At 35.5% G+C, this 25,980-nt stretch overlaps 1 protein-coding gene and 1 pseudogene across 2 annotated transcripts; one reads left to right on the forward strand and one right to left on the reverse strand.

Annotated features, from left to right (window-relative positions):
• Positions 1-5,215: 5,215 nt before the first annotated feature.
• On the forward strand, positions 5,216-7,373 carry LOC145054157 (uncharacterized). Of its 2 annotated transcripts, none has more exons than XM_079002299.1 (4): positions 5,216-5,930; positions 6,020-6,112; positions 6,209-6,276; positions 7,177-7,373. In XM_079002299.1, the coding sequence occupies exons 1-4, from the start codon at positions 5,289-5,291 to the stop codon at positions 7,181-7,183; spliced, it is 810 nt and encodes a 269-aa protein (XP_078858425.1). In that variant the 5' UTR covers positions 5,216-5,288; the 3' UTR covers positions 7,184-7,373. The 2 variants fall into 2 exon arrangements, with proteins under 2 accessions (XP_078858425.1, XP_078858424.1); XM_079002298.1 differs by lacking the exon at positions 7,177-7,373 and adding an exon at positions 6,532-7,040 and having other exon boundaries at positions 5,217-5,930.
• Positions 7,374-14,478: 7,105 nt separating this feature from the next.
• On the reverse strand, positions 14,479-22,275 carry LOC145050428 (DNA mismatch repair protein MLH1-like; annotated as a pseudogene).
• Between the last annotated feature and the right edge of the window lie 3,705 nt (positions 22,276-25,980).

Genomic DNA, 25,980 nt, shown 5'->3' on the forward strand with positions numbered 1-25,980 from the left:
GAATACACAGTTCTCCCCCACTTAGGGTTCGAACATCCACCAAATGACGTTGCAAACAAACTAAATCTCAAACTGGCTCAACTATATATGTAGCATCTCCGACCCTTGGAATGTATAAGACAATACAAGATGATATTTCAAATAAAACCCAACCAAACTCAAATAGATTCCGAATATTAGATGGAGACCTCGGAAACTCCCCTATCATAACTGCTTCTAACATCAAGAATCCCATGAAAATGCACATGCAATAATTGTGTCCATTCATACCACGAATTCTCTATCTAGAAGAAATGGACTACCACACACCTCGTCTGCAAATCCACAACCATCAATTCATCTTGAGAATCATTCAAAAATACAAGAGGCACCATTCTTATAGTCAGGATACATCAGAGACAACAAAAGTTGTCATTCTCGATTCACTTCCCTGACCACTCGAAACAATCAACCAACACCTGACCTGACTATATTCAAAGAAAGCATATCCTTGATCTCATCTTAAGGCAACCATAACATAAGAATAATATTTTATATACCCACACTTCCATACTTTCCACCAAAAACAGCAACTATCTAGCCCCATGTTGGGGCTACATCCCAACTCTGAAAATCATGTGTATGCTGTCTCTTTCCTCCGAACACAGAAATTTGGAAGAACATAACCCTCGTTGTGGATAGGGACATCCCAATCAATTTTCCAACCACTCAGCCTCTGGCTAAAATCCTCGAGTTGATCATCAAAATCGCTTCCTTCTTGAGTCGTGCGACTCAACTGGCACTACCTCGAGCAAGGACCTCGAGACCACTAAATCAACTAACTCACCTAAGTTTGCACCATTCAAACCGAAAACTAACATGGCCACTAAGGCCCAAGAAATCACCACGCCCATCCTCAACTTGAACAACCATAACTAGTAAACCGAATAAGATGAAAACACATTGTAGTGAATCATGGTGCCAAACCATTCAATCTACTATGAATCGGCTCCTTAGAATCCCCAAATTTTTCCTCAATTCGAGTACGGATCATGAGCTTTCAGTAGTACAGGCCTAATACAACCTTCCATATATATATATATATATATATATATATATATATATATGTATATATCCATACATTACTCATGAATCGTTCTAGATTCTCTAAGTAACTACTCATGCTGATACTCCCAAAACATGCTAAACAATGCACCAATCACACAAAATCACTTCCTAAGATACACATACATCTTTATACTCATGATCTCAAGAGTATTTAATCATTCCTCATGTTGGCATACTACAAACTATACTCACTCATGAAACTTTCACTAACCCTACAATCGCTCGTGTGTGCTAATCATACATAACACTATATTCGATAGACAATCGAAAACTTGATTCTACCCTAAGCCCACAACCAGACAAGGAATAGGAAATAAGGCTAAATCATACATTCTCAGGCTATAAAATATTAGTTATCTACAACTATGATGAATACACTAAGCAAGCATAGTGATAACGTCAGTTCCATATAGCATAACAAGAAATTCTCCTAGGATATCAGACATCATACATCAGACAATTCTATAATGCAATTATTGAAGATCCTTAGCCTACATACTAGCATGCAATTCTATCGTATAATAAATACACAAAAAAATGTCGGTATATTAGGAAATCACTTTCGCTAGTTCTGGCTGATTGTACATATCACATCCTTTTTGTCGATTCTTTTAGAGTTAATCCCAAATAATTCAGCTCATCCTTCATCAATAATACTATACTACACCCGATACCACCTTCTATTGAACCCACTACCCACACAAAAGCGCTAAAAGATCCATACTGGAGTCAAGCCATGAATCAAGAGTTTAATGCTCTACTCGCTAATGGAACATGGGAGATAGTTCCAAAATCCTCCCACTCACCAATTGGAAGAAAATGGATCTTCTGATTCAAATGAAAACCTGATGGCACTATCGAGAATATAAATCCCGTCTGATCACCAAACTAGTAACCATCTGTATGGTACTTTCCATTGCCCTTTTGCAAAACTAGTCAGTACAGTAACTAGACGTTAACAATGCCTTCCTTCATGGTACTCTACATGAAGAAGTTTTCATGTCCCAACCTCCTGGCTTTGTTAATTGGTAGTTTCCCATACATGTTTTCAAACTCAAGAAATCATTGTATGACCTCAAGTAAGGACCACGAGCTTAGTACACTGAACTCACCATCTTTCTACACTTTTTTGGTTTCATAAATCTCAAGCATGTCCATCTCTTTTTATCTACAATCATAACAATATTCTTAGCTACCTCCTAATCTATGTCGATGACTTCATTCTTATAGGCAGCAAAACCTCCTTTCTAGATAACTTAGTCACCAGTTTAGCCACCAGATTGTCAATCAAAGACCTTGGTCCTCTTGACAAATTCCTAGGAGTTGAAGTCATACCTACTCTCAATGGTTTTTCCTTTTCTAACATAGTCATATTCAATACATGTTAACCCTTTTTCACATGGATTAAGCAAAGGAGGTGGCCACCCTGATGAACCCGTTACTCTCAAATTGCAGAACGGGTCCGCCAGTGTTGATCCTACACCTTATCAGAAACTAGTTGGCTCGCTATACTATTTAGCATTTACAAGACTAGACATATCCTTTGTTTTCAACAAATTATTGCAGTTCATGCACTCTCCATCCAAGTCTTATTTTCAATTGTTAAAACGGGTTCTGCAATACTTAAAATATACACTTCATCATGGTCTATTTCTCAGTCACAACACCACTATGGATCTCATTGCCTTCTCTAACTCCGATTGGGGTGGCAGCGAATGTGGAGGACGTTCAACTATTGCCTATCTACTCTATCATAGATCCAACATTATATCATGGAGGCTAGCTCGTCAAGAATTTGGCTCTAGATCATCCGCTGAAGTTGAATACAAAGCCCTTGCTGATGCGGCATCTAAAGTAGCATGGGCTCAAAATCTTTTAACTGATATGGACATTCCTTCCAAGCATCATTTCATTTTATATTGCGATAATACATGAGCTACATATTCATGTGCCAACCCATTTTACCACTCACGCATGAAGCACGTTGCTCTAGATTATCATTTTGTACGTGAGGAGGTCACTGATGGTTCCTTGTGTGTTGGTCACAACAATCCGTTTGATCAACTAGCTGGTGCTCTAACCAAACTGTTGACACGTGGTCTCTTCCAAAGGATTCATTCCAAGATTGGAGTCTCTAATGGATCCACCATCTTGCAGGGGCGTGTTAAGGAATAAGATACATATGTATCTTTTATATGTTTAAGTTACTCTATTGTAAATAGTTAGTGAAGCAGTTGTAATCTCCTTTTATTCTTTCCTAGTATAATGCTCATAGTTGTTAGTATTTTGGCTATCTAAGCCACACACATGTATATGTTATAAATTATTCAAATATATGATTTTTATACTCTTTCATTATACAGATATCCGAAATATTATAAAATGCCTATCAGAATCCATAACATCAGATGGAATTTCGGATAATTCTGATTTGGATTTTTAGATATTTCAAATAAGGAGCCCTCGTTAGTTTATATTCAAAAAATCATTGGTTATAATGGTGTTTTTTTTAAAAAAATTGATAAACATTAATAGAAAAAAAACATTAAAACAAACAGTTAAAAGAAAATAAAAAAATATATATAAAAAATTAATAATAATTAAAAAACCGGAAATTTTAGAAAAAAATTGAAACTACATATATTTGAAAATATTTTTAAAAATATACATATTTAGTATATACTAGGTGTAAGACTCATGTATTACATGAGTTAATTAAAAAAATTAAATATAAAAGTCTAAATATTTAAGAACTTTGGATTTATAAGAAAATAAGAAAAATAATGAATTATTAAAATTGATTTTTTTATCTTTTAAATTTAAATAAATAAACAATAAAATAATGAGCTTTAATTTGGGAATTTTGAAATAAGAATGTAAGTTTATTAATGAAATTGATATTCATTTATTACTATATTTATTGTAATTATTATATTAAAGTATTACATTAAATTTATTAAAGTAGAAAACCTATGAAATGACATGTGAAAAAGAAATTACTTTAAAATAACCACAAAATGACATTTGACAAATTGAATGAGAGTGTGACATGTAGCAACAAAACCTTCATTTATTTATTAGAGTATATATTTTTTTGAAAATAAGGTTTTTGTTCAAAAACTCAATTGTCTACGACTTTTATAGCACCAATTTATAGACAATTAGATCATACATTTACACTAAACAACTCTATCTTATCACACTTTTCAATGTTGATTTGTTTTTCAACCTTGATGGGCCCTTTTATACTTTTCCTTCTCTGTTAACTTTTTGAGAATTTTCTATGCTTATTTCTCATTGTCATTCTACACAAGGTTTCGCCCATTTTACAAGGCTTTTGTAAAACTAAAAACATATTTAGTTCATACGTTATATTAATTATTAACTATCATAGTGATAGATCTTAACTCATCACCACAGTCAATTACTAAAAGATTACAATATTCACCATTATATTTCTTTTATTTTTTATTATTAAAATAAAAAAATATATTTTTTAATCAATTAAATTGTAGAGAGATGGAGAAAGGTAGAGAGATAGAGAAAAATAGAAAGATATACAAATTGATTGGGTGAGGTGGTCCATGTTCCCACCACAATTAATCACAAAAATACCAACATTTGATGACAACTATACCAAATGGTCTTATATATCTTTAGACACGTTGTTCTTATATTTGAACTTAAAAGTCAAACATATTTAAGAAGTTATAGTTACCCATCATTGTTTTGTATTTACATATTTTTACCTACAACTTGCAAATAACTATGTCACTTAAAAACATGTGTATTTATATGTAAAATAAAATCAAGATCAATTTCTTTTTAGATGGTGTTTCCGTATTTTTTAATGCAATCATTGTAACTTAAGCCATGACTTCATAATCAGTTTATCATGGTTGACAAAACTGATGTTGATGTTGATTTTAATTCTGATTCTCTGATTTTTCAAGTCAAAATATTTGGATTTGGATAAACAAAATATGTGTAAAATATTTAAAAACCAATCACGTACGTATCACGGGGAAGTGGGGTAGCCAGGTGTTAAGTGCGTGGCGATTTAATTCATCTCCCTACCAACTTCAGTTATTATTAAAAGGGCCAAGTAAGTTACAACTTGCAAATCATAAATATCACAATCTCACATTTGCCTCTCATAGATTCAAAGAAGTAAACAAATTATGGGAAATGTGTTTGTCGTTCTAACACCTTTGATTCATGGAATCGTAAAGCTTGCTGGATTAACACCACAGACCATAGAAATAGAGCCAGGGACCTTAATGAATATATGGGTTCCAAAAGAAATCGTAACCAAATATGATAGGAAAATCGTCTACGTACCACCCACCAAACCGGCCGTATTACTCCTCCACTCTTTCGCCATGGATGGTATTTTTACATGGTTCTTACAAGTTTTGGCATTGACACGTGAATACTCAGTCTATGTGCCTGACTTCTTGTTCTTTGGTGGCTCAATCACCGATAGAAACGAGAGGTCTGCAAGTTTTCAAGCTGAGTTTGTGGCTAAAGGGTTGAAGAAACTAAGAGTGGAGAACGTGACACTAGTTGGGTTAAGTTATGGAGGGATGGTTGGATTCAAGATAGCTCAGTTGTACCCAAATCTGGTCAAGTCTATGGTTATGTCTGCCACTGTTACAGAGTTAACCGAATCCATTAGCCTTGACTCGTATAAGAGACTTGGTTTGTCAAGTTGGTCGGACCTTTTGATGCCCTCAACCGTAGAGGGGTTGAAGAGGATGTTTTCTGTTGGGTTTCATAAACTCCCATGGCTTCCCGATTTCTTTTATCGGAACATTCTTGAGGTATCTCATAACTTAACTACATGTACTCCAATCTCTCTATCATATTACAAATTATGTAATGATCGATGTTATCTTTTTGACATTTGTAGACAATGTTTAGCAATCGAAAAGAAAGAAACGAACTCTTAGATTGCTTGGTTGTTCCCGACACCGATGTAACATCGGATCCCGACTACTCGCAGGTAATTAAAACTTTTAGCGAGTTAATATAATATGAAATTATTGGGCATTAAACACCTTCGGTTATATAATTTGCGTTTGAATTAATCTTTTTGCAGGCGATACATATGTTGTGGGGTGATGACGACAAGATTTTTGATCTCGACCTTGCTAACACGATGAAAATGTAAGTCTTGTATCTTTCTTCGTTAAAAAGACAAAATAGTTTAATCAAATTCAATTATGTTTGATCACTTAGCGTGTTATATGTTTAAAGTTGGTTAAAAATAAATTCTAGCTAGGAATTGAAGTTGTTATAAATCTTATATAGTGACTATGTTTTAGCGTGTTATATGTTTAAAAGTTGGTTAAAAATAAATTCTAGCTAGGAATTGAAGTTGTTATAAATCTTATATAGTGAATATGTTTTAATATGTATCAGACGCTTGGGTGAAAAAGCAACTTTGGACTGGATAAAGGATGCAGGGCACCTAGTACCGTTGGAGAAACCATTCACATATAACAAACACCTTAAAAGTATTCTTGAATGTGTCACAAAAGATCAATGAATCAATGAATATGTAGACTATGATGCTATTTGTTTTATGGAAAAAATCTCTTTAGACCTCTTATTGTTGTGGGACGCAGCACACGCACAACATTTTTTATCTCGCAGCTGTTTGTTTTTCAAAAGTTTTCGGATTAAAAAACTGTTGCGCGTGTTCTTCTTGGCACAACACTTGTTTTGCCTCTTCTTATCTTTTCCAACCTCTTCTTCTTCTTCTTTTCTTACTAAAATATTGATTATATATTGTTGAAATCCTATTTCACATTTTTTTTTGTTTATTCTTGTTGAAATTTTTTTTCTTTTTTTTTGTTGTATTGAATAATAATAATTTGTCGATTGAATATCATTATTTTATGCTAAAATATATTTACTTTTTGTTAATATATCATTATTTTTTGCTAAAATATCATAAATTTTTTCCGAAAGGTCATACATTATTAAATTTTCGGTATTATAAAACTTTTTGCGGATTATAAAATCAATTTACTTTAATTTTTTAATATCTACAACAACATGCAGATGTTAAAAAAACAAACACGCTTCTTATTACAGTCAGCAGCCGTTTGGTCCACCTCTTCTACTGCAGAGGTTGTCCGCAGACTTTATGAATTATTGTTTCAAAAAAACAAACAGCATCTATGTATTCGTTTAAGTGTGTTTTTTTGACCTCTTGTAATTTCATAATCAATGAATATGTAGACTATGTATTTGTTTAAGTGTGTGTTTTTGACCTCTTGTAATTTCATAACTTCTTATATTTGCTTTTCATAAAGATCCAAAACTATTAAATAAAAGAAAAAACTTCATAAAATGGTCCTTATCGTATCCCGAATTTTGAAGTTTAGTTCATGAGTTTTAAAAAACTTGCGGATGGTCCATATGGTTTGAAAACTTTTGATGTTTGGTCCTTAAGCCTCATTCTGTTAGCTTTCTAGTGTTAACTAAATGATATTTTCGTCATTTCACTGTCACAAGGAATATTTATCAAGTTTTCCCTTATTTAAAATAAATATATTATTTAATATGAAAGCCTCTCTCTCTCTCTCTCTCTCTCTCTCTCTCTCTCCCTCTCCTGGATGCACAGAACCAACTGAAGCTCTAAGTTACGGTAATTCTGGAATCAATTCTATACTTAGGACCAAACATAGGGATTGTTTTTTACTCAACACCCCTGAAATATTTTGGGGTTTGTTTTTTTATCTAGAAGACAAAATTACAAAAATGGTCCCTATTGCATGTATTTTTTGGGGGTTTTGATGCAAATCCCGACTTTTTTGGATTTGTGGTCCTTTTGGCCATGTTTGTATGTAGATTTGATCCCTTGTAAAATTGAAATGACTAAATTGCCCTTATTAGATTTATTTTCCATTTTCTTTTTGTAAAAGTATTTTTATATATTAAATAAAAATAGTTTCCCTCTCTCTCTCTCTCTCTCTCTCTCTCTCACTCACCAGACCAACTTCCCCCCCCCCCCCCACCTTCTTCATTTACAATCAAGAACACCCCACCGGAGGTGGAGCAGTTTTCCAGCCACCAAGAAACACCGCTGCCACCATCCATCTTTCCACCTCTTTGAATAACATTCTTAACCCCAACTTGAAACTCGAAAGAATGGTGGGTCGTCGGTGGTGGACTGCAGCGACGGTGGCGGACTGCAACGACGGTGGAAAGGGCAACGACGATGACGGGTGGCTGTGGTTGGTGGCTATGGGCGGCCTTGCTGCTTCATTTTTATTGGCGGATGCTCGACGAGGGACCAAGATGAAGCAACAACGACGATGGAGTTTGGTGGTGGTGGGTTACAATAGGATGGAGACGTTTGGTGGGTGGTGAAGTGGGTTTTGCCAACAGTCACAACGGTGGTGGGTGGTAAAGTAGATTTTGCCAACGATGGGTGGTGACAGAGCTATGGTGGCAGCCTCACTGCCTTTGTTTCCTTTCTTTTCAGGTGAGCTCGATGAGAGAGAGGGCAGGGAGGAGTAAGGCTATGGCTCGAAGGTGTTTGGGAAAGGTATTTGTAGGCAGTGGGTCACGATATGGGGATGTGGAGGAGGTGTTCGAAAAATTAGGTGGATTAAGATGCTAGTGGCAGTTTGCTCTGATCAGTAGCAAGAAGGGGAAGAACACGGTGGTGTAGGGTGGTGCTTGGCAGATGCTCGACAGAAACAGTAAGGGAATTGTGGTGGGGCTCGACCAAGACAAACGAGGGTGGTTTCCGGTGGGGTTGTGGTGGTCTATGGCGTCATTCGTGCTAGTGAGCAGCCTAGACCGGTGTTACAATCACCGGTGCTTTCTTTCCTTTAACGAGAGAGAGAGAGAGAGAGAGAGAGAGAGAGAGAGAGAGAAAGAGGTGGGTCCCATAATTTTTATTAATAAAACTTTATATTAAATATAAAAAACATAGAAAATATATCAAAAGGGTATTTTTTTTTTCTTTTTAATTTTGCGAGGGACTAAAACCAAAAACAAAGTAGCTCAAAGGACCGCCAATCCAAAAAAGTCGGGGTTTGGACCAAATCCCCAAAAAAATAAATGTGTTTATGATGCTCTGTGTTTTACCCCACAAGAAACCGAAGAACATGGGATGGGTAGTTCCCCTTTTAAAATCGTAGCCCCCAAAAAAATCATACCTGAAATGATTTTATGCTGTAGATTTGGATCAAATAAATTTGTCGGTTTGCTCTTTCATGAATTTGCCTTGTAAAATGGTGTAATTTGTCTGTAATTCCATTATTATGGAATTTAGTTCTTCCTTCACGTTCATTAGCATATCTGGAAACCAGTTAGATAAAAGATTAATCAAATTAGGTAAAATTAAATATGAAAAACAGAAAGATTAAGGTTAAATCTAATAACCATATCGTTGGATTTCTTTTCTGCTGATTCAAACGTCTATTTAGGGTTTTCGTGCTCTTTTGAAAGCACCCCCTTCAAATTCTTAAAATCATCTTACACACATCCCAAGCTTCCTTATATACTCCATCATTATCGTGCCCCTTTCCTGAAAATCCACAAAAATAATATTGATAATAGGGTTGTTGAAAAATAACATTGATACTAGGGTTGTTCAAAAATAATATTGAAACTAAGGCTGTAAACGAATTGAATGTTTAACGAAATTTTCGTGGACGGTTCGACGGGAAGTTCATTTATGATTCTTTATTTAATAAACGAACGAACATGAACACAAATTCTTGTTTGTTTAGTTAAATGAACGAACATGAACAATGCTCTCGTTCGTTCAATTATGTTCATGAACATTCGTTTATGTTGTTTGTTTACATTCGTTTATGTCCGTTCATATAAGTTCCTTTTATATTCATATATGATTAATTGTGTTTGATGACATTACTATATTATATGTTCATTTATGTTTATATATGTTCAATTGTGTTTGTTTATCTTTGTTCATTAATGTTCGTTTAACATGTCCATGAACATAAACGAACGAACATGAAAAATTTAATTTTTTTTACGAACAAACATGAACAAGAAAACTCGTTTATTTATCCATCCATGTTCATTTATTTGTTCGGCTAACTTAAACGAAAGAACATAAAAAACCCATGTTTGTGTTTGTTCGGTTCGTTTACAGCCCGAATTGATACTAATGAGAAAAAACACACACTTCATACAATAAGAACGAAAACAAGAAAGAACCTTGAGATTGAATTTATCTTTAGTTCCGATCTTCATATTTAATATTGCTTCAACTTCTTCTGTTGTAAACTCAATCCCTCCATAATCCGACCCAACAATTCTTCCAAGTCCGAACCGGGTACCAGGATCTTGATCGCCATTGACGACCGAAAAATCTTGTGGTTGTGTAGCTGGTGTTCTACTACCATTAGCCATTCCCAACATTTTTTCAACACTTTTGTGTTGCTCAGATCTTTATCTTTAACACAGTCTCATCAAAACCCAAAAAAGAAGTTGTTTAGATCCTCTTCTTCTTCTATGTTCTTGAACACCCGGAAAAATATAATAAAACCCCTAAAAAGAAAGGGTAAAAAACAAATTCCCAAACAAAGAAAATGAGTTTTGTAAGTCAGAAAAAACAAGGGGAGCTTGTGCTTATGCTTGTTGTGGTGGGTTTGTGAATTGGAATCAAAGCTATCCTCAGTTTGCAATCAGAGTTGTTGCTTTAGTTTATAGAAGGGTATATATGTGTGTATGTGTGTGAGAGAGAGAGAGAGAGGTGAGAACTTTTCATATTAAATAATTATATATATATTTTTTTTTAAATAAGGGAAAACTTCATAAATGGTCTTTGTGGTAGTGAAACGACGAAAATGTTATTTAGTTAAAGGTAGAAAGCTGATGGAGTGAAGTTTAAGGACCAAACATTAAAAGTTTTGAAACCATATGGACCATCCATAAGAGTTTTTGAAACTTAGGGACTAAACATTAAATTTCAGGATACCAAAGGGAGCATTTATAAAGTTCCTTCTAAATAAAATAAACTTGATTTCATTTCATCATATATGTATTGTTTCATTATACACATGAATATATTTAAGTTATGAAGACTTTATTATGATATTTAAAAGATTATGAACCGACATGTATTTAGCCTAGAGGTATCATAAGAAGTTCTTCTCCCTCAATGATAAAAATGGTTCAAGTTTCCTCTCAGACACCGGTTGCAATATAGGAGTACAATTTAAAAAATATAAAGGTTACGACTCAAATTCATATCCTAAGCGTAGGTCATCAATAAAAATATTGATTATATGTTACTATTAATTTGATCTGATGATTACATAAATAACTTAAGTAGCATGATACTTTAATCTTGGCCGGGTACACGACACTACAAGAATAGAGTTTCAGAAGCAACGCCAGTCCGCATTTGGTACGTGTCGCCGCTACAACTATATCAACGACATATACTTTGAACGGTGACAAACAATACTATTAGTGGCGATATATATATATATATATATATATATATATATATATATATATATATATATATATATATATATATATATATATATATATATATATATGGAAAAGTTCAATAGAGAACCATAATTATTGGTTTTCCAAGGAGCAAAATATTTTTTCAAGTTCTAGTGCTTATACTTTATCGTAAAAAAAAACTAAAAATATCAAAATTCAAAATTTAACATTGTGAATGTTAAATATATTTTTCGGATTCACCGTGTGAATTTAGATTCACATTGTGAATTTTTAAATATTCACAATGTGAATTTGACGAAAAAAAATTTGTTTATCGAATTTGATATCATTGGAAAAAGGATAAAAAGTTATGAATTTCTGTATTTTTAGTTTTTTTTTAATAAAAAATAAGTTGTAAAAGTTGAAAAAAAGATTGGATCGTTGGTTCTTTAGAGTCTTACCCTATATATATATATATATATATATATATATATATATATATATATATATATATATATATATATATATATATATATGAAATTGGTTGAGAACTTATAATTTTCCCGAGAACTCGAGAACTAAAAGTGGAGCGTTGGATAAAAATTAACTCATTAACGACATGATCGTCATTTTACCAATCTAATTTAATGTTATTTTTTTTTGTTATTGATCATAGTAATATAAATGTTTAAAAAGCTACATAATAAATTAAATATTCGGATTTTTTTAAAAATTGAATTTTTCAATATTTTTTTAAAAAGTGCATATTTTTTATTTTTTTTATAGAATACATGAATTTACGAAAAAAACATTGAAAAAAATATTTTTTTTTCAAAAAACTGTATTTATTTTCAAAATAAAACTGCATTTTTTTTTCGAAAAAAATGCATTTTTTTTTTCAAAAAAATTGCAATTTTTTTAAAAACTAAAATTTTTTCAAAAAACTGTAATTTTTTAAAAAAAAAAAAACAACATTTTTTCCCAAAAAAAATTGTTATTTTTTTCAAAACAAAACTGCAAGTTTTTTAAAGAAAGCTGCATTCTTTTTTCAAAAAAAAAAACTACAAAATTTTCAAAAAAATTGTAATTTTTTTTAAAACTAAATTTTTAAAAATCAATAACATATGAATTACATGCGATTCACATGTGAATCACATTTACATATGGCATCATATATAAATCACATGCAAATCACATGCAATTCATATGTGAATCACTTGTGATTTATTTGTGAATTACATGTTATTCATATGTAAATTACATATGAATCACATGTAACTCATATGTAAATTACATATGAATCACATGTAAGTCATATGTGATTCACTTGTAATTTACATATGAATTACATGTGAATCACATGTAATTTATATGTGAATTACTTGTGAGTTAAATGTGATTAATATGTAAATTACATATGAATCACATGTAATTCATAAGCGATTCACTTGTGATTTACATGTGAATCACAAATGGATCATATGTGAATTACATGTGAATTACTTGTAATTCATATGTGATTCACTTGTGATTTACATGTAAATCACATGTAATTTATATGTGAATCACATGTAATTCACTTGTGATTTACATGTGAATCACATGTAATTTATATGTGAATTACATTTGAATCACATGTACTTCATATGTGATTCACTTGTAATTCATTTGTGATTTACATGTGAATCACAAACGGATCATATGGGAATTACATGTGAATCATATGTGAATCACATGTAATTCATATGTGAATCACATGTAATTCATATGTGATTCACTTGTGATTTACATGTGAATCACATGTAATTCATATGTGATTTACTTGTGAATTACATGTAAATCACATGTAATTCATATGTCATTGTTTTTTTACACCATTTGCATCAGAAAAATCATTACCACATAAAACTAAAGATGAAAGATTAGGATCGGCAGCAATAAATCCATCTTCTACTTCATTTCCAAGACTAATGACATCCAGACCACTCAACATGAAGAAGGTCAAAACATTATCTAACAAGAGTTAGTACTTAACAGATCTAAGTTCTTCACAATATCACATAGAGTTCAGAACCAGATTAGCCAATCATAACAACTAATTAACTAGATCATACCAATAAAAACATATATCTGTCCACTATGAGAACCAGATTAACCACTGCACTATACTTTTATATGAATCAAATATGCGTTATTATATTTATGATTCACATTAAATTCATCACTTCCAACACATAAATAATAGATATCTATTTAGAAAAATGGGACCTATTCTTTTTCAAACTCAAAAATAAAGCACCAATAACAGATGTTGAATTTGTTGAAAACTTGCATTCTTCCAGGGAACGGAGTAGCAATTGATGGTTTGAAACTGTTGTTCCATAAAAGTAGAGTTGATTTAATATACATAAGAGTTTCCATGTGAAAAATTCATAACATAAGCTCTTTGAAGTGTAACCTATTCCTTTTCAAACTAAAAAATAAAGCACCAATATTTTCTAGCATTAATATTTTTTTGTAAAGATCGCATTATATTGTTCTACACAAAGTTTCAAATATATCGATTACTTTTGGTATTTTCAAACTGAATTTTTTTTGAAAGTACAACGCAAAAATAGAAAAAAATGGCCCTCTCTAAAATATATCCCTGTCTTTTGTATTTGTGCTAAAAATCCCCCTGTGAAATCCTTACTTCCACTAAAACGAGGGAGATAGACCTTGAATGGGAAATGTTGAGGGGTATTTAGTTTTGTAGTTGCATTTTCTCAAATATCCCTTCTAAGGACTTTTAACTCAAAAATGGATGTAATGTAGACAGATCAAACAAGTTAAAGGAACTTAGAGTGAAAAAAAAAACGTTCCTCATGAAGCATTTCCTTTCCCTTGTCTTTTATAAACATCTGAAACTCCTTCACCTCATGGATTTGGCAATAGAGGTGGATGCATAGCATACAAGTTTCCAAGAGCAGCAACAATTGTTTGAAAGCAAACTTTCTCATCATTCCATGTCACTTAAACAAGATATTATTATGTATTTATATTTGTGCATAATTGTATTATATACATTTTGGTGTGTAGCTTACATCATTTCCAAAACAAAGAAGAAATTCTGGAGCACGGTCCATGTCAGGTTTGTACCGGTCAAGTATGACAGGAAGCCTTGACAAATTGGCTTGTGGATCCACATGAATGCAAGAATATTCATCCAGCAATTCAAATTTCTCGCTTAGTAGCTTAGCATTCATTTTTATACATATGTAATAAATGCCTTGTGAATCTAGATCTTCTTTAGTTAGTGCTAGCAGGCTCACTAAACTGTATTGCATTGAAGTAACCAAATCCTTGCAGAACTAGTTGATACATGAGCTCCTTGCTACAAAAAGAAAAAAAGGAATTTTATGCCCAACCTATAGGAACTCTGCAAAGCTAACAGTATATATATATATATATATATATATATATATATATATATATATATATATATATATAGGTTGGGCATAAAATTCCTTTTTTTCTTTTTGTAGCAAGGAGCTCATGTATCAACTAGTTCTGCAAGGATTTGGTTACTTCAATGCAATATATGTATGTATGTATGTATGTATGTATGTATGTATGTATGTATGTATATGAAGTACTTAGCTGGAACAGATCAGAAAGCAGAGGTAGTATATTGTATATTACCTCAAATTTACAACTTTGGCAAGATATAAATGAGTATTATGTTGAAGGAGAGAAAAATCATCATCAGCCATACTAACATATGTATAGTTCCTTACAGTGTCCAAAAGACCTAGCAGAAAGAACCACATCAGTGATCAGACATCAACAACACAAGAAGATTATGCATATATTGTTCATAATGAATGTGGTGATGAAGGGTACCAGAGTGACAACCACATTCAAATTCATCAATAAGTTCCTAAACACTTGTAAGATCAGTACTTTCCTTAGGATTCCTTCTTTATCTGATGGAAGACCTGCATTGCAGACACCTTTGATTGTAGCAAGTAGTAGGGCATGAATACTATAGTCCAATTTCATGAGGAGTGTTACCGATTATTTATATGGAAATATAGAGAGAGATCCTATTCCTACCTCAAAGAATTCAAACCAGAATTGCTTTCATGGTGTCTAGAAGGCTTAGCCTGCAAATAAGCATGCATCCTCCCAGAAGGATCCTATAAATCTATCCGCACCATCTTATTTACAGGTATTTTTTGTGACCCTTGAGAATATAAGAAAACAAGTTAGAACATGAAGAGATATTTCAAGTGAAAGCAAAATAAAGAGCATCACTTCACTTGCATAGTTGCATGCCAGAAGTTGATGTATTTACAAAAGAAGCTTTGTTTGCAGCTACTGAACTCACAGGAGAGCAATCCACTGCCTATTAAAATTCAGCACATTAACACAGGAACATTATTTTTGGGCTAATGCATGTCAATTAAATTAGATTATAATGAAACCCAAAACGAGAAACAAATATGTACACAACATGTGAGATTATAGTGTTCTATGGAAATAAATTGGATAAGTAATGGCAAAACCTGAGGTGGAGCTGGAAATAAATGAGGTTATATGAGAAGCGGGCATCCCATGGCCGTACAGTTGCAGTTTTAGGGCAATAAATCAGATTACCGACTTCCTTTAAATCTAGCAATTTGGTTTTCTGATTGTTAATAAGCGGAGTGAGGTGAGTAGAGAGGAGATAACCGATGAAGAACACGAGAGCGAAAGAGATCGTTGACTGATAATTTAGTTTTTATCATATCAAAAACTAATGCCATGGCTGAACGGAAAACAAATGGTGTAGCCATGACCAATAAGGACGAGCTTATAGTTCTAATTATATGAGATCAACGAACCATAGCATCAAACGATAATGAAAAATTCAACCTCCCAACATAATTGGGAACTAGATTATACTTTTGAACACCATTTAATAATATAATCAATATCATAAGTAGTCAATTTTACCATAGAAGTCAAAATTAGATCCATATCTGATGCATAAACACTTAGAAGAATTACACATTGTTGTGTAGATGATGCAAAAAAGTAAATTGCAAACAATCGACCGATTAGTGGAGATCTAGTAGAGAATAGAGATGACTTACTTTGGTATCGAGCGTAACTGCAAAGAGAATACCGGTGTTATCCATGTCAGTTTGGAGATTATCAAGCGTTCCCTGATGATACTCATAAGATCCATGCGAGAAATCGATTCAAATTTCCAGATCAACAGCGACCAAAGATAACGACGATGAGGAAGAACATGAGCAAAGGGTCGTCTTCGGAGGCGATGTGACGATAGGAGGTCAGATGTGAGAGAGAGAGAGAGAGAGAGAGATGGAAAGGGTTTACCTAATTCAAGGTAATTCATCACTAAAATGCCCCAAAATCATTTAATTATCATGTCACAGTGTTGTTTTTTTCTCAAGTATTCACAAAAATGCCACAAATGATCCTAGCCTTTTATTATTTTGATCTAACGGCCCTGGTTTGGTTCTCGGGTTCTCGGAAAACCTTTAAGTTCTCAAATGATCATTGCTATATATATATATATATATATATATATATAGTGGTGTGAGGCAGTTGTTTGATCTTATATTAACGAGATGTTGATCTTATGTTAACCGGATGTCTGGTGGTTCGTTGTAACCAACTTTTCTAGAATCAGGTTTAATATCGGCTTCATCTAGCACCCAATATAGTTATCAAGTCATGATTTGATTGGTTTAGTTGATCGCTTTTTCCTTGGTTTTGCAAAACTATCCCATAGTTGTATTGATGGCCTGTATGTTTATTTTGACTAGAATCAAATAAATTTCGGGACTGTTTGGATGCGTCTCAAAAATACCATGTGGGATAGTGTTAATGGACGGTTTTCCGGTTGAAGTTATAATAATCAGAAGGGATAATGACTTGAGAAGGTAACGAATTTTTAACTTTGTTCATGTTTAGTCACTAATTTTTTTTTGTGATTGATTTACCCATGAATTATTTGAAATTTTCCACATTTTACGCTTATGACCGCGACCAATCATAAGGGTAAAATGTAAACATTTCAAATAATGCATGGGTAAATCAAGCACAAAAAGAAGTTTAGTGACTAAATATGAACTAGTTGAAAGTTTGTTACCCTTTCAAGTCATTATATATTTATGTAATAATCCCTTAGTGTATTTTGCTTATTGGTAGCAATTACTTAGATTAATAATTTTGATTTCAGTCACTACGATTTATTTTGTGTTATGTTTGTAAGTAGTACTACAGAATAGAATGCATATCACATAACCATGTTCTAATTCATTACTTTAATCATAGTCAATAAGATAAACTTTTAACTAGATTTTCTTTATTCATGTATAATTGAAACGCCAACCCACAAAGAAGAAATAATATGTAGAGTTTCACAAAGGAAAAAAATACACATATATGAGCAATAAAACGAAAAATAGATCAAAAATCAAAAGGAGCATGGTGAGAAGGTACATACAAAACCAACATAGAAATAGAAAAGGTAGATACAAGTAATAATTTGGAAGAAAAATATCGACAAAACAAGTTCAAAGTAAAAACAATGAAAACTAGGCAAAATACACAAACAATGTAAAGGCAACTAGCACCTAGACTACTCATGTACCACTCTACTACCTTGATCTTATGCATCCACACTCTCTAATCAAAGTTAGTGTCTTTGTAAAGAGAAAATTCCCATTCAAATTTAACATTGCTGTACCTTCACACTTATTTATCATATGTTCTCTCGTCCTCGCATGATTTGTAACGACCGACTCTACCACTAGAGTTAAAATCTTTGCCCATGTCCTAAGTATATTTTTAAAACCACAAAAATATTTGCTTCTTCAATTTCTATTTGATTAAAGATGCTCCAATTGTATTTTTAAGTGTTGTTTCTAATACCTTACACAATAAATGTATATCACACAATTCTTGCAGCATCCTCACTTTTGTGAGCTTCATATTTAGCTTGTGCTCATTCTTAATAAGATTTAGAATCATTTACAAGATAATGGCTTGAAAGGGTAACAAACATTCAATTTTTCTCACATTTAGTCATTAAATTTTTTTGTGCTTTATTTACCCCTAAAATATTTGAAATTGGTCATATTTTACCCTTATAACCGGTCATAAGCGTAAAATGTGAACATTTTCAACTAATTCAAAGGTAAATCAAGCACAAAAAAATTCAATGATTAAATATGAACAAAATTAGAAGTTTGTTACCATCTTAATTCATTATCAAAAAATTACTACATTACTAGAGAACACAATATATTTTTATGGAAAATACATATGTAATACAAACGGAGTATCTAGTTCGTTGTAAAAATTATGAAAGGTTCTATATATTTAATCCATTAATGGGTAAAATGACGCATACATTTCTGTAAAAAAAACATGACTGGTGATTAAAAAATGAGAGTAAAAAATGTTGGAAAACAGTACTTCTCTCTCACTTTGAATAAGATTATTTATCTAGTAATTTTTATGATTTCTGGAGTGTGGAGAGAGCCTGGAAGGAGGTAGAAATCATCCGAAATCTATGTTTTGAAACTGGAGTAACGGGTGGTTTTTGGCTCTTTGCATTTTTTTTCATCAGGTAAATAATCTACATATTTATTAATTAATTGCCTATTGTTGATAAACGAAAAAAAACCTTATTTGTGTGCTATCATATTAGTTTTGATTGTTTTATGGTCTTTATTATTTACCGTGTACATGTTAATTATGGCCATTCAGGTTGTTGCCTCTATTACTACATCAGATTGATCATTTTCTTTCATGCTCTTTTGAAACCTATAACAATGTATTGTTTAACAATCATGTAGAACCATTATAACCATTTGCATACCTTATTGCATTAGCCTCTACCATGTATCATGATGTTCAATGATAGAAATTTTTTAAGATTAAAATACTTCAACAAGAACCAAAAATGGATTTATTGATATTATACCTACTGAAAGTCTGAAACAAAGAGGTAGCAAACACCATATCCCAGTTCAATAAAATACACCATAAAGATTTGCTGATAAGCAACCATAAAATGGAGAAAGTGTTTCGTCTGATCCTATAAATATTCAAAATTAGAATGTAAAAAAAAATGAAACACATATTAATTAGGAGTGGAGTCGCATATTTACCAAGCTCCCAACAAGTAAGATTCTTGAAGTACAAGAAAAGATGACAATGTTTCAAACAATAGGACCCAACTGGTCCGCTATTAGTGGAATAATCTCTTATTTTCCTCGAGCTCAACTGATCACATGATTCATGTTTGCAAGATCAGTGAAAATCACCCTTTTAAAATTTGTTTAATCTTTTTTGGGCATAAGGTTTACTATATTTTTTTTAGGGTTTTGATTTTGTTAATCATACTGGCGTTACTATTTTGGGTATTTGATTTTTTTTTTTCAGTTTTAGGGTGAAGTTAATAGTGTCAAATAGGACCCAACAGTTGCACCATTGGATTTGTGTTCTGATTCCCACATCTAGCGTTGAAATTTCAAAGTATAATTCTTTTAATAAGAAAAAATTAAAATAAAATAAAATTCTAACATTATCCTAATTTTGGCATTGTACTTTCAAAGTAGAATGGGTTAATAGCAATGTACCCATTCTAGCATAGTAGATTGCTTTATTAGACATTAAGGTATTTTTTTTAAATGACTAAAAATAAGAAATGAAAGCAAGATGTTTGCGATACCCCGACTCCCAGATATAAGTTTAATAGCATTTTGTACATGTTTATAGACATACTCGATGAGTTGGTTGCCCCAATTTGTCGGGTAGAGGCGGGATAGCCCCGCGTGGATTATTGGACCTACTCAACGAGTCGGAGGACCCGAAATCGAAGAGTAGGAGATGGAAGATGAAACCCTAATGTTTAGTGTTTGCACCTTATTTAAAGGACCTTAAGTCCTTACCTCTAGTCCCTTACCACCTCTTGACAGCCAGAAGAAACCCTAATCGATATTAACCTTGTTCTTGCGTTTTTGTCAAGCTTAAAGAGTGTTTTTGGTGCATTTTGTGAAGAAGGTGTGAAGTATAAGAAGCTTGGACAAAGAGGATCTTGTGGATCCGACTTTATTTCATCTTGGCATCATTTTCAAGGTAACAAGTCGTTACGTTGGCTTATCTTTAGTTAGATCTCTTCATGCTTAGGTTTAAGGCAATCTTTAGTATATTTGGAAGTCATTTCGGGTATTAGGCATGATCTGAAGTTGTAACTTTAGATTTGGACTCCTCTTGGTCCTTATAGCCATAAAGTTATCTGATTTAGCAAGCTTGGGATTTTCTTTTTGGGTTAAACCCCCCTTTCACTTGGTTTTGACATTTAGGACCATCCATGCACGTAAAGTTTGCAACTTTACGTGGAAACCATGCCCTAGGAGGTTAGATCTGCATTTTGGGGCTTTAGGGTGGCTTAAAAACGTCTATAAAAGAAAAAGACTGAAGGGACTAAACGAGTTCATGAGTCAACTCGACGAGTCTAAAGAGGGTTTCTTGTTTTTGGTTTCTGCATGGACTCGATGAGTCAGTGAGATGACTCGACGAGTCAGTTAGGGTTTTCCCAACATTGGACACGCATGGACTCGACGAGTTATCAGGAAACTCGGCGAGTCAACTAGGGTTTTCAACATTTCTCGTGTTCCGGAAGGACTCGACGAGTCAGTAAGTTGCACTCGACGAGTTGGGTCAACATGGACTGTTGACCATGACCGTGGACTGTGACCTTGACCAAGGGTTGACCAGTTTGACTTCTGGGGGTATTTTAGTAAACGGGGAATTTATATAGAAGGTTTTATGATGAATATAGGTGGTGGAGTTTGTTGTTGTGATTTGAGAGTTTGAGCTTATCACTTCGGTTCGACATTTGTTGTAACGACATGAATTTTTCAAACAATTTTTCATTTTAAAACATACTTTCATTCACACGAAAATCATAAAAACATAATGTGTCCACTGTAACATAACAAAATATGTCCCAAGATCTCAATATCATAAACTCCATGAGTGTGTACGAATCATGTCGGCGCCTTCCTGCAATCCTTGCTAGTACCTGAAACACATCACACAACAACTGTAAGCATAAATGCTTAGTGAGTTCCCCAAAATACCACATACCCCACATACGCCTTTCCAGGCCCTAACTCTGTAGGATCTTTCGATCCATGTGTCTCAGGGGAGTTCCGTCCCAAATCCTGGCAGCCCTCTCCGGTCCTACCCATATCGACCTTCCGGTCCGTAACCTCTTGACCTTCCGGTCCTTACCAAGTTAACATACATAGCACATACATATATATCATCTTGACCTTCTGGCCCTTATCATACATAATATACATAGCACATACATATCACATAACCGCATATAGCACATACATCATAGCATACAAGACCTTCCAGTCACACATAGGTACCCTTCCAGGTACAGTTTAGTGAGAAGACTCACCTTAATGAAGTCGAATAAACTCTCGTGCTCAACGTCCCGACTCAGCCTCCTCCTATTATTCAAATAACATTCCTGATCAATACACTCTCATGATCTCATCTCTACAGACTGGGTAGAAGGCCATTCTACCCTTCCCTGAACTCTCCTAAATCAGTCTTGACCAGAATCCTAAAGTCAACGGTCAAACTTTGACCCGACTCGTCGAGTGAAGATGGGTGACTCGGCGAGTCCATACGGGTCCTCTGAATCCTTACAGACTCTCTTGGCTCGTCGGGTCATTCTTCCACTCGACGAGTTACACCTGACACAAAATGGGGGCAACCCCGACTCGACTCGTCGAGTCCGCTCATGGACTTGGCGAGTTCATTCCATGCTCACACTCAAATGACCTTATGAGGTTAGATCTGTTCCTCTAATCCATAGATCTAACTTTCCCAAGATCAATAATCACGCAAAGGTTCAAACTTGATACTCATGCAACGTCCAAATGACACTACTTGCTGATTTAGCCCCAAATACAACAACCTAAGTCCATTTCTTCCATGACTCCTCATAAAGCAAGATGGAAAGTGTTCTCTAGACCACTATGGATCCAGATCTAATATCTAAACATGGTAAGGGACCATATTCCCAACAAATCAACCCAATAAAGGGTATAGAAAACCCTAGATCCATGGATTCCTTAACAAAACAGAGAAAGGATCGATATGCTATCTCAAAGATGATGCCCTAAGCTTGAGATCCGCAAATATGCAACCTCCTTGGCCTCCTCTAAGCTGGAATCAACTTCTTCTTGCAAAACCAACCCACAAAGGTCAAATAATGGCTTCTTATCTCTCATAAACGCTCAAGCACTCTTAGGGTTTCTCTCAAGGGTCTGGTAGCCGCAAATAGTGGCTATAAGAGTCCTTAAATAGGGCTCAGGCCCCGAGAATTAGGGTTTCATTAAACAACGTGGACTCGCTAAGTCCACTCATGGACTCGTCGAGTCCCTCATTAAATCAGACCAAAAGATGCGCGATCACACTCGGCGAGTCTGAGCGCCAACTCGCCGAGTCCCTCTCATAAAATCAATATAAATACTTAACATAGGGTACCTAGGAATCCGGATGTTACAATTCTCCCCCATTAGAATCATACTTCGCCCTCGAAGTCCTGCTCGACAAACAACTCTGGATGCTGCTGCCGCATCTCCAACTCCGGCTCCCAGGTCAGGTCGGACCCTTTCTGAGGTTGCCACTGGACCTGCACCAGTGACACCGCCTTGTTCCTCAGAACTTTGATCTTCCGATCTTGTATCGTGATTGGCCTTTCCGCATAATTCAGGCTCGCATCCACCTGGATATCCTCCAATGGTACCACCGCCGACTCGTTGGCTATACATTTCCTCAACTATGACACGTGGAAGGTATCATGAATCTGGATCAACTCCGTAGGTAGCTCTAACCGATATGCTACCTTTCCCACCCTTGTGGTCGCCCTGAATGGACCGATGAACCGGGGCCCCAGCTTGCCCCTCTTCCTGAATCAGATCACTCCTTTGCAAGGAGATACTTTCAGGAGCACGAAGTTCCCCACCTGGAACTCCAGCTCGGATGGTCACAATCCGCATAACTCTTATGACGACTCTGAGCCGTCAGTAACCTCTGTCTAACCCGATGTATCTGCTCTGCCGTGTGAAGTATTATCTCAGTGCTACCCATCACACGCTGCCTTACCTCTCCCCAGCAAATGGGAGTCCGACACCTTCTCCCATACAACAACTCGAAGGGAGGCATATCAATACTAGAATGGTGACTGTTGTTGTATGAAAACTCAGCCAATGGCAGATATGTGTCCCAACTTCCTCCGAAGTCCAACACACATGCTCGAGCATGTCCTCGAGCGTCTGAATTTTTCGCTCACTCTGTCCGTCCGTCTGGGGTGGTAGGCGGTACTGAAATGCAACCTCGTACCCAACTCTTCGTGGAACTTCTTCCAGAACCTGGAAGTGAAACGTACATCTCAATCTGACACCATCAAGATCGGTACTCCATGATGTGATACCACCTCCTTCACATGCAACATTGCCAATCTCTCGGCGGAAGAGCTCTCACTGATAGCAAGAAAATGCGTGCTCTTCGTCAGCCGGTCGACGATCACCCAAATTGCATCGACACCCCTTGCAGTCCTTGGCAATTTGGTGATAAAGTCCATGGAAATCTGTTCCCACTTCCACTGGGGAACCTCAAGCGGCTGTAACTTGCAATGCGGACTCTGGTGCTCGGCCTTAACCTTGCGACATGTCAAGCACCTCTCGACAAACCACGCGACATCCCTCTTCATACAGGGCCGCCAATAATCTTTCTTTAGGTCCAAATACATCTTTGTAGCCCCGGGATGGATCGAGAATCTTGATCTATATGCCTCCTCCATCAAAAGGGTACGTGCCTCGCCTGCATATGGCACCCAAATCCGACCTTGAAAGGTCATCAGCCCTCGACTATCGATAACAAACTAGGACACCTGCCCGATCACCCGCTCCCTTTTGCGGTTCTTCGGTATCAAGGCTTGTGCTTGGGCCTCCCGAATGGTGTCCAACACCGGGGTCATCACTGTTAATCTCATACAAGTGCCTCGAATCGGGGCACTCTTCGCCTTACGGCTCAGCGCATCGGCTACCACATTAGCCTTGTCCGGGTGGTACAAGATTTTACAATCATAATCCTTTACCACATCCAACCATCTCCTCTGTCGCATATTCAGGTTGGGTTGATCCATCAGATACTTCAAACTCTTATGGTCCGTCTATATGGTACACCGAACCCCATATAAATAATGACGCCAAATCTTGAGGGCAAACACCACTGCCCCCAACTCCAGATCGTGGGTGGTATATCTCGCCTCATGAGGCTTCAGCTGCCTCGATGCATACGCTATCACATGCCCCCTCTGCATAAGCACCGCACCCAACCCTGATATTGATGCGTCACAATATACCACAAAATCCTCCAACCCTTCCAGGAGGGCTAATACAGGGGCTTTGCATAATTTCTGGCGAAGTGTATCAAACGAGGTCTGCTGCTACGGACCCCATGAAAAAGAAACACCCTTCCGGGTCAACCTGGTGAGTGGCACGACAATCTTGGAGAAATCCATGATAAATATCCGATAGTATCCGGCAAATCCTAGAAAGCTCCTGATCTCGGTGGGCGATGTCGGCACCCCCCACCTCATGACTGCCTCAATCTTAGCCGGATCGACCAAAATCCCATTCTAGTTAACGAGGTGCCCCAAGAACTGGACCTCTCGTAACCAGAACTTGAACTTAGAGAATTTGGCATAAAGCCTCTCCGATCTGAAAACTCTGAGGATCTCCCTCAAATGCTCCTCATGCTGCTCACTGGATCTCGAATACACCAATATATCATCAATGAACACAATCACTGAACGATCTAACATCGACCTACACACCCTGTTCATGAGATCCATGAATGCCGTCGGTGCATTAGTGAGCCCGAAAGGGATCACCACGAACTCATAATGTCCATAACGAGTCCTGAACGCCGTCTTCTAGATATCCTCATCTCGCATTCTCATCTGATGATATCTAGACCTCAGATCAATATTGGAAAACCAAGACGCTCCCTGCAACTGATCGAACAAATCTTCGATCCTCCGTAATGGATAATGGTTCTTGACCATTAGCTTGTTCAACTCCCGGTAATCAATACACATCCGGTGTGAACCATCCTTTTTCTTAAGAAAAGGGATCGGCGCTCCCCAAGGGGAACTACTTGGTCTAATAACCCCCTTCCCCAGCAGCTCCTGAAGCTGCGAGGATAACTCCTGCATCTCTGGCGGCGCAAGACGATAAGGCGCCTTGGCGATAGGTGCTGCCCACGGTACCAAATCAATGCGGAACTCTACCTGCCTCTTGGGAGGAACACCCGACAACT

Source organism: Lactuca serriola, chromosome 5, assembly GCF_051521515.1.
Source record: "Lactuca serriola cultivar US96UC23 chromosome 5, Lser_US96UC23_V15, whole genome shotgun sequence".
Classification (NCBI taxonomy): Eukaryota; Viridiplantae; Streptophyta; class Magnoliopsida; order Asterales; family Asteraceae; genus Lactuca; species Lactuca serriola.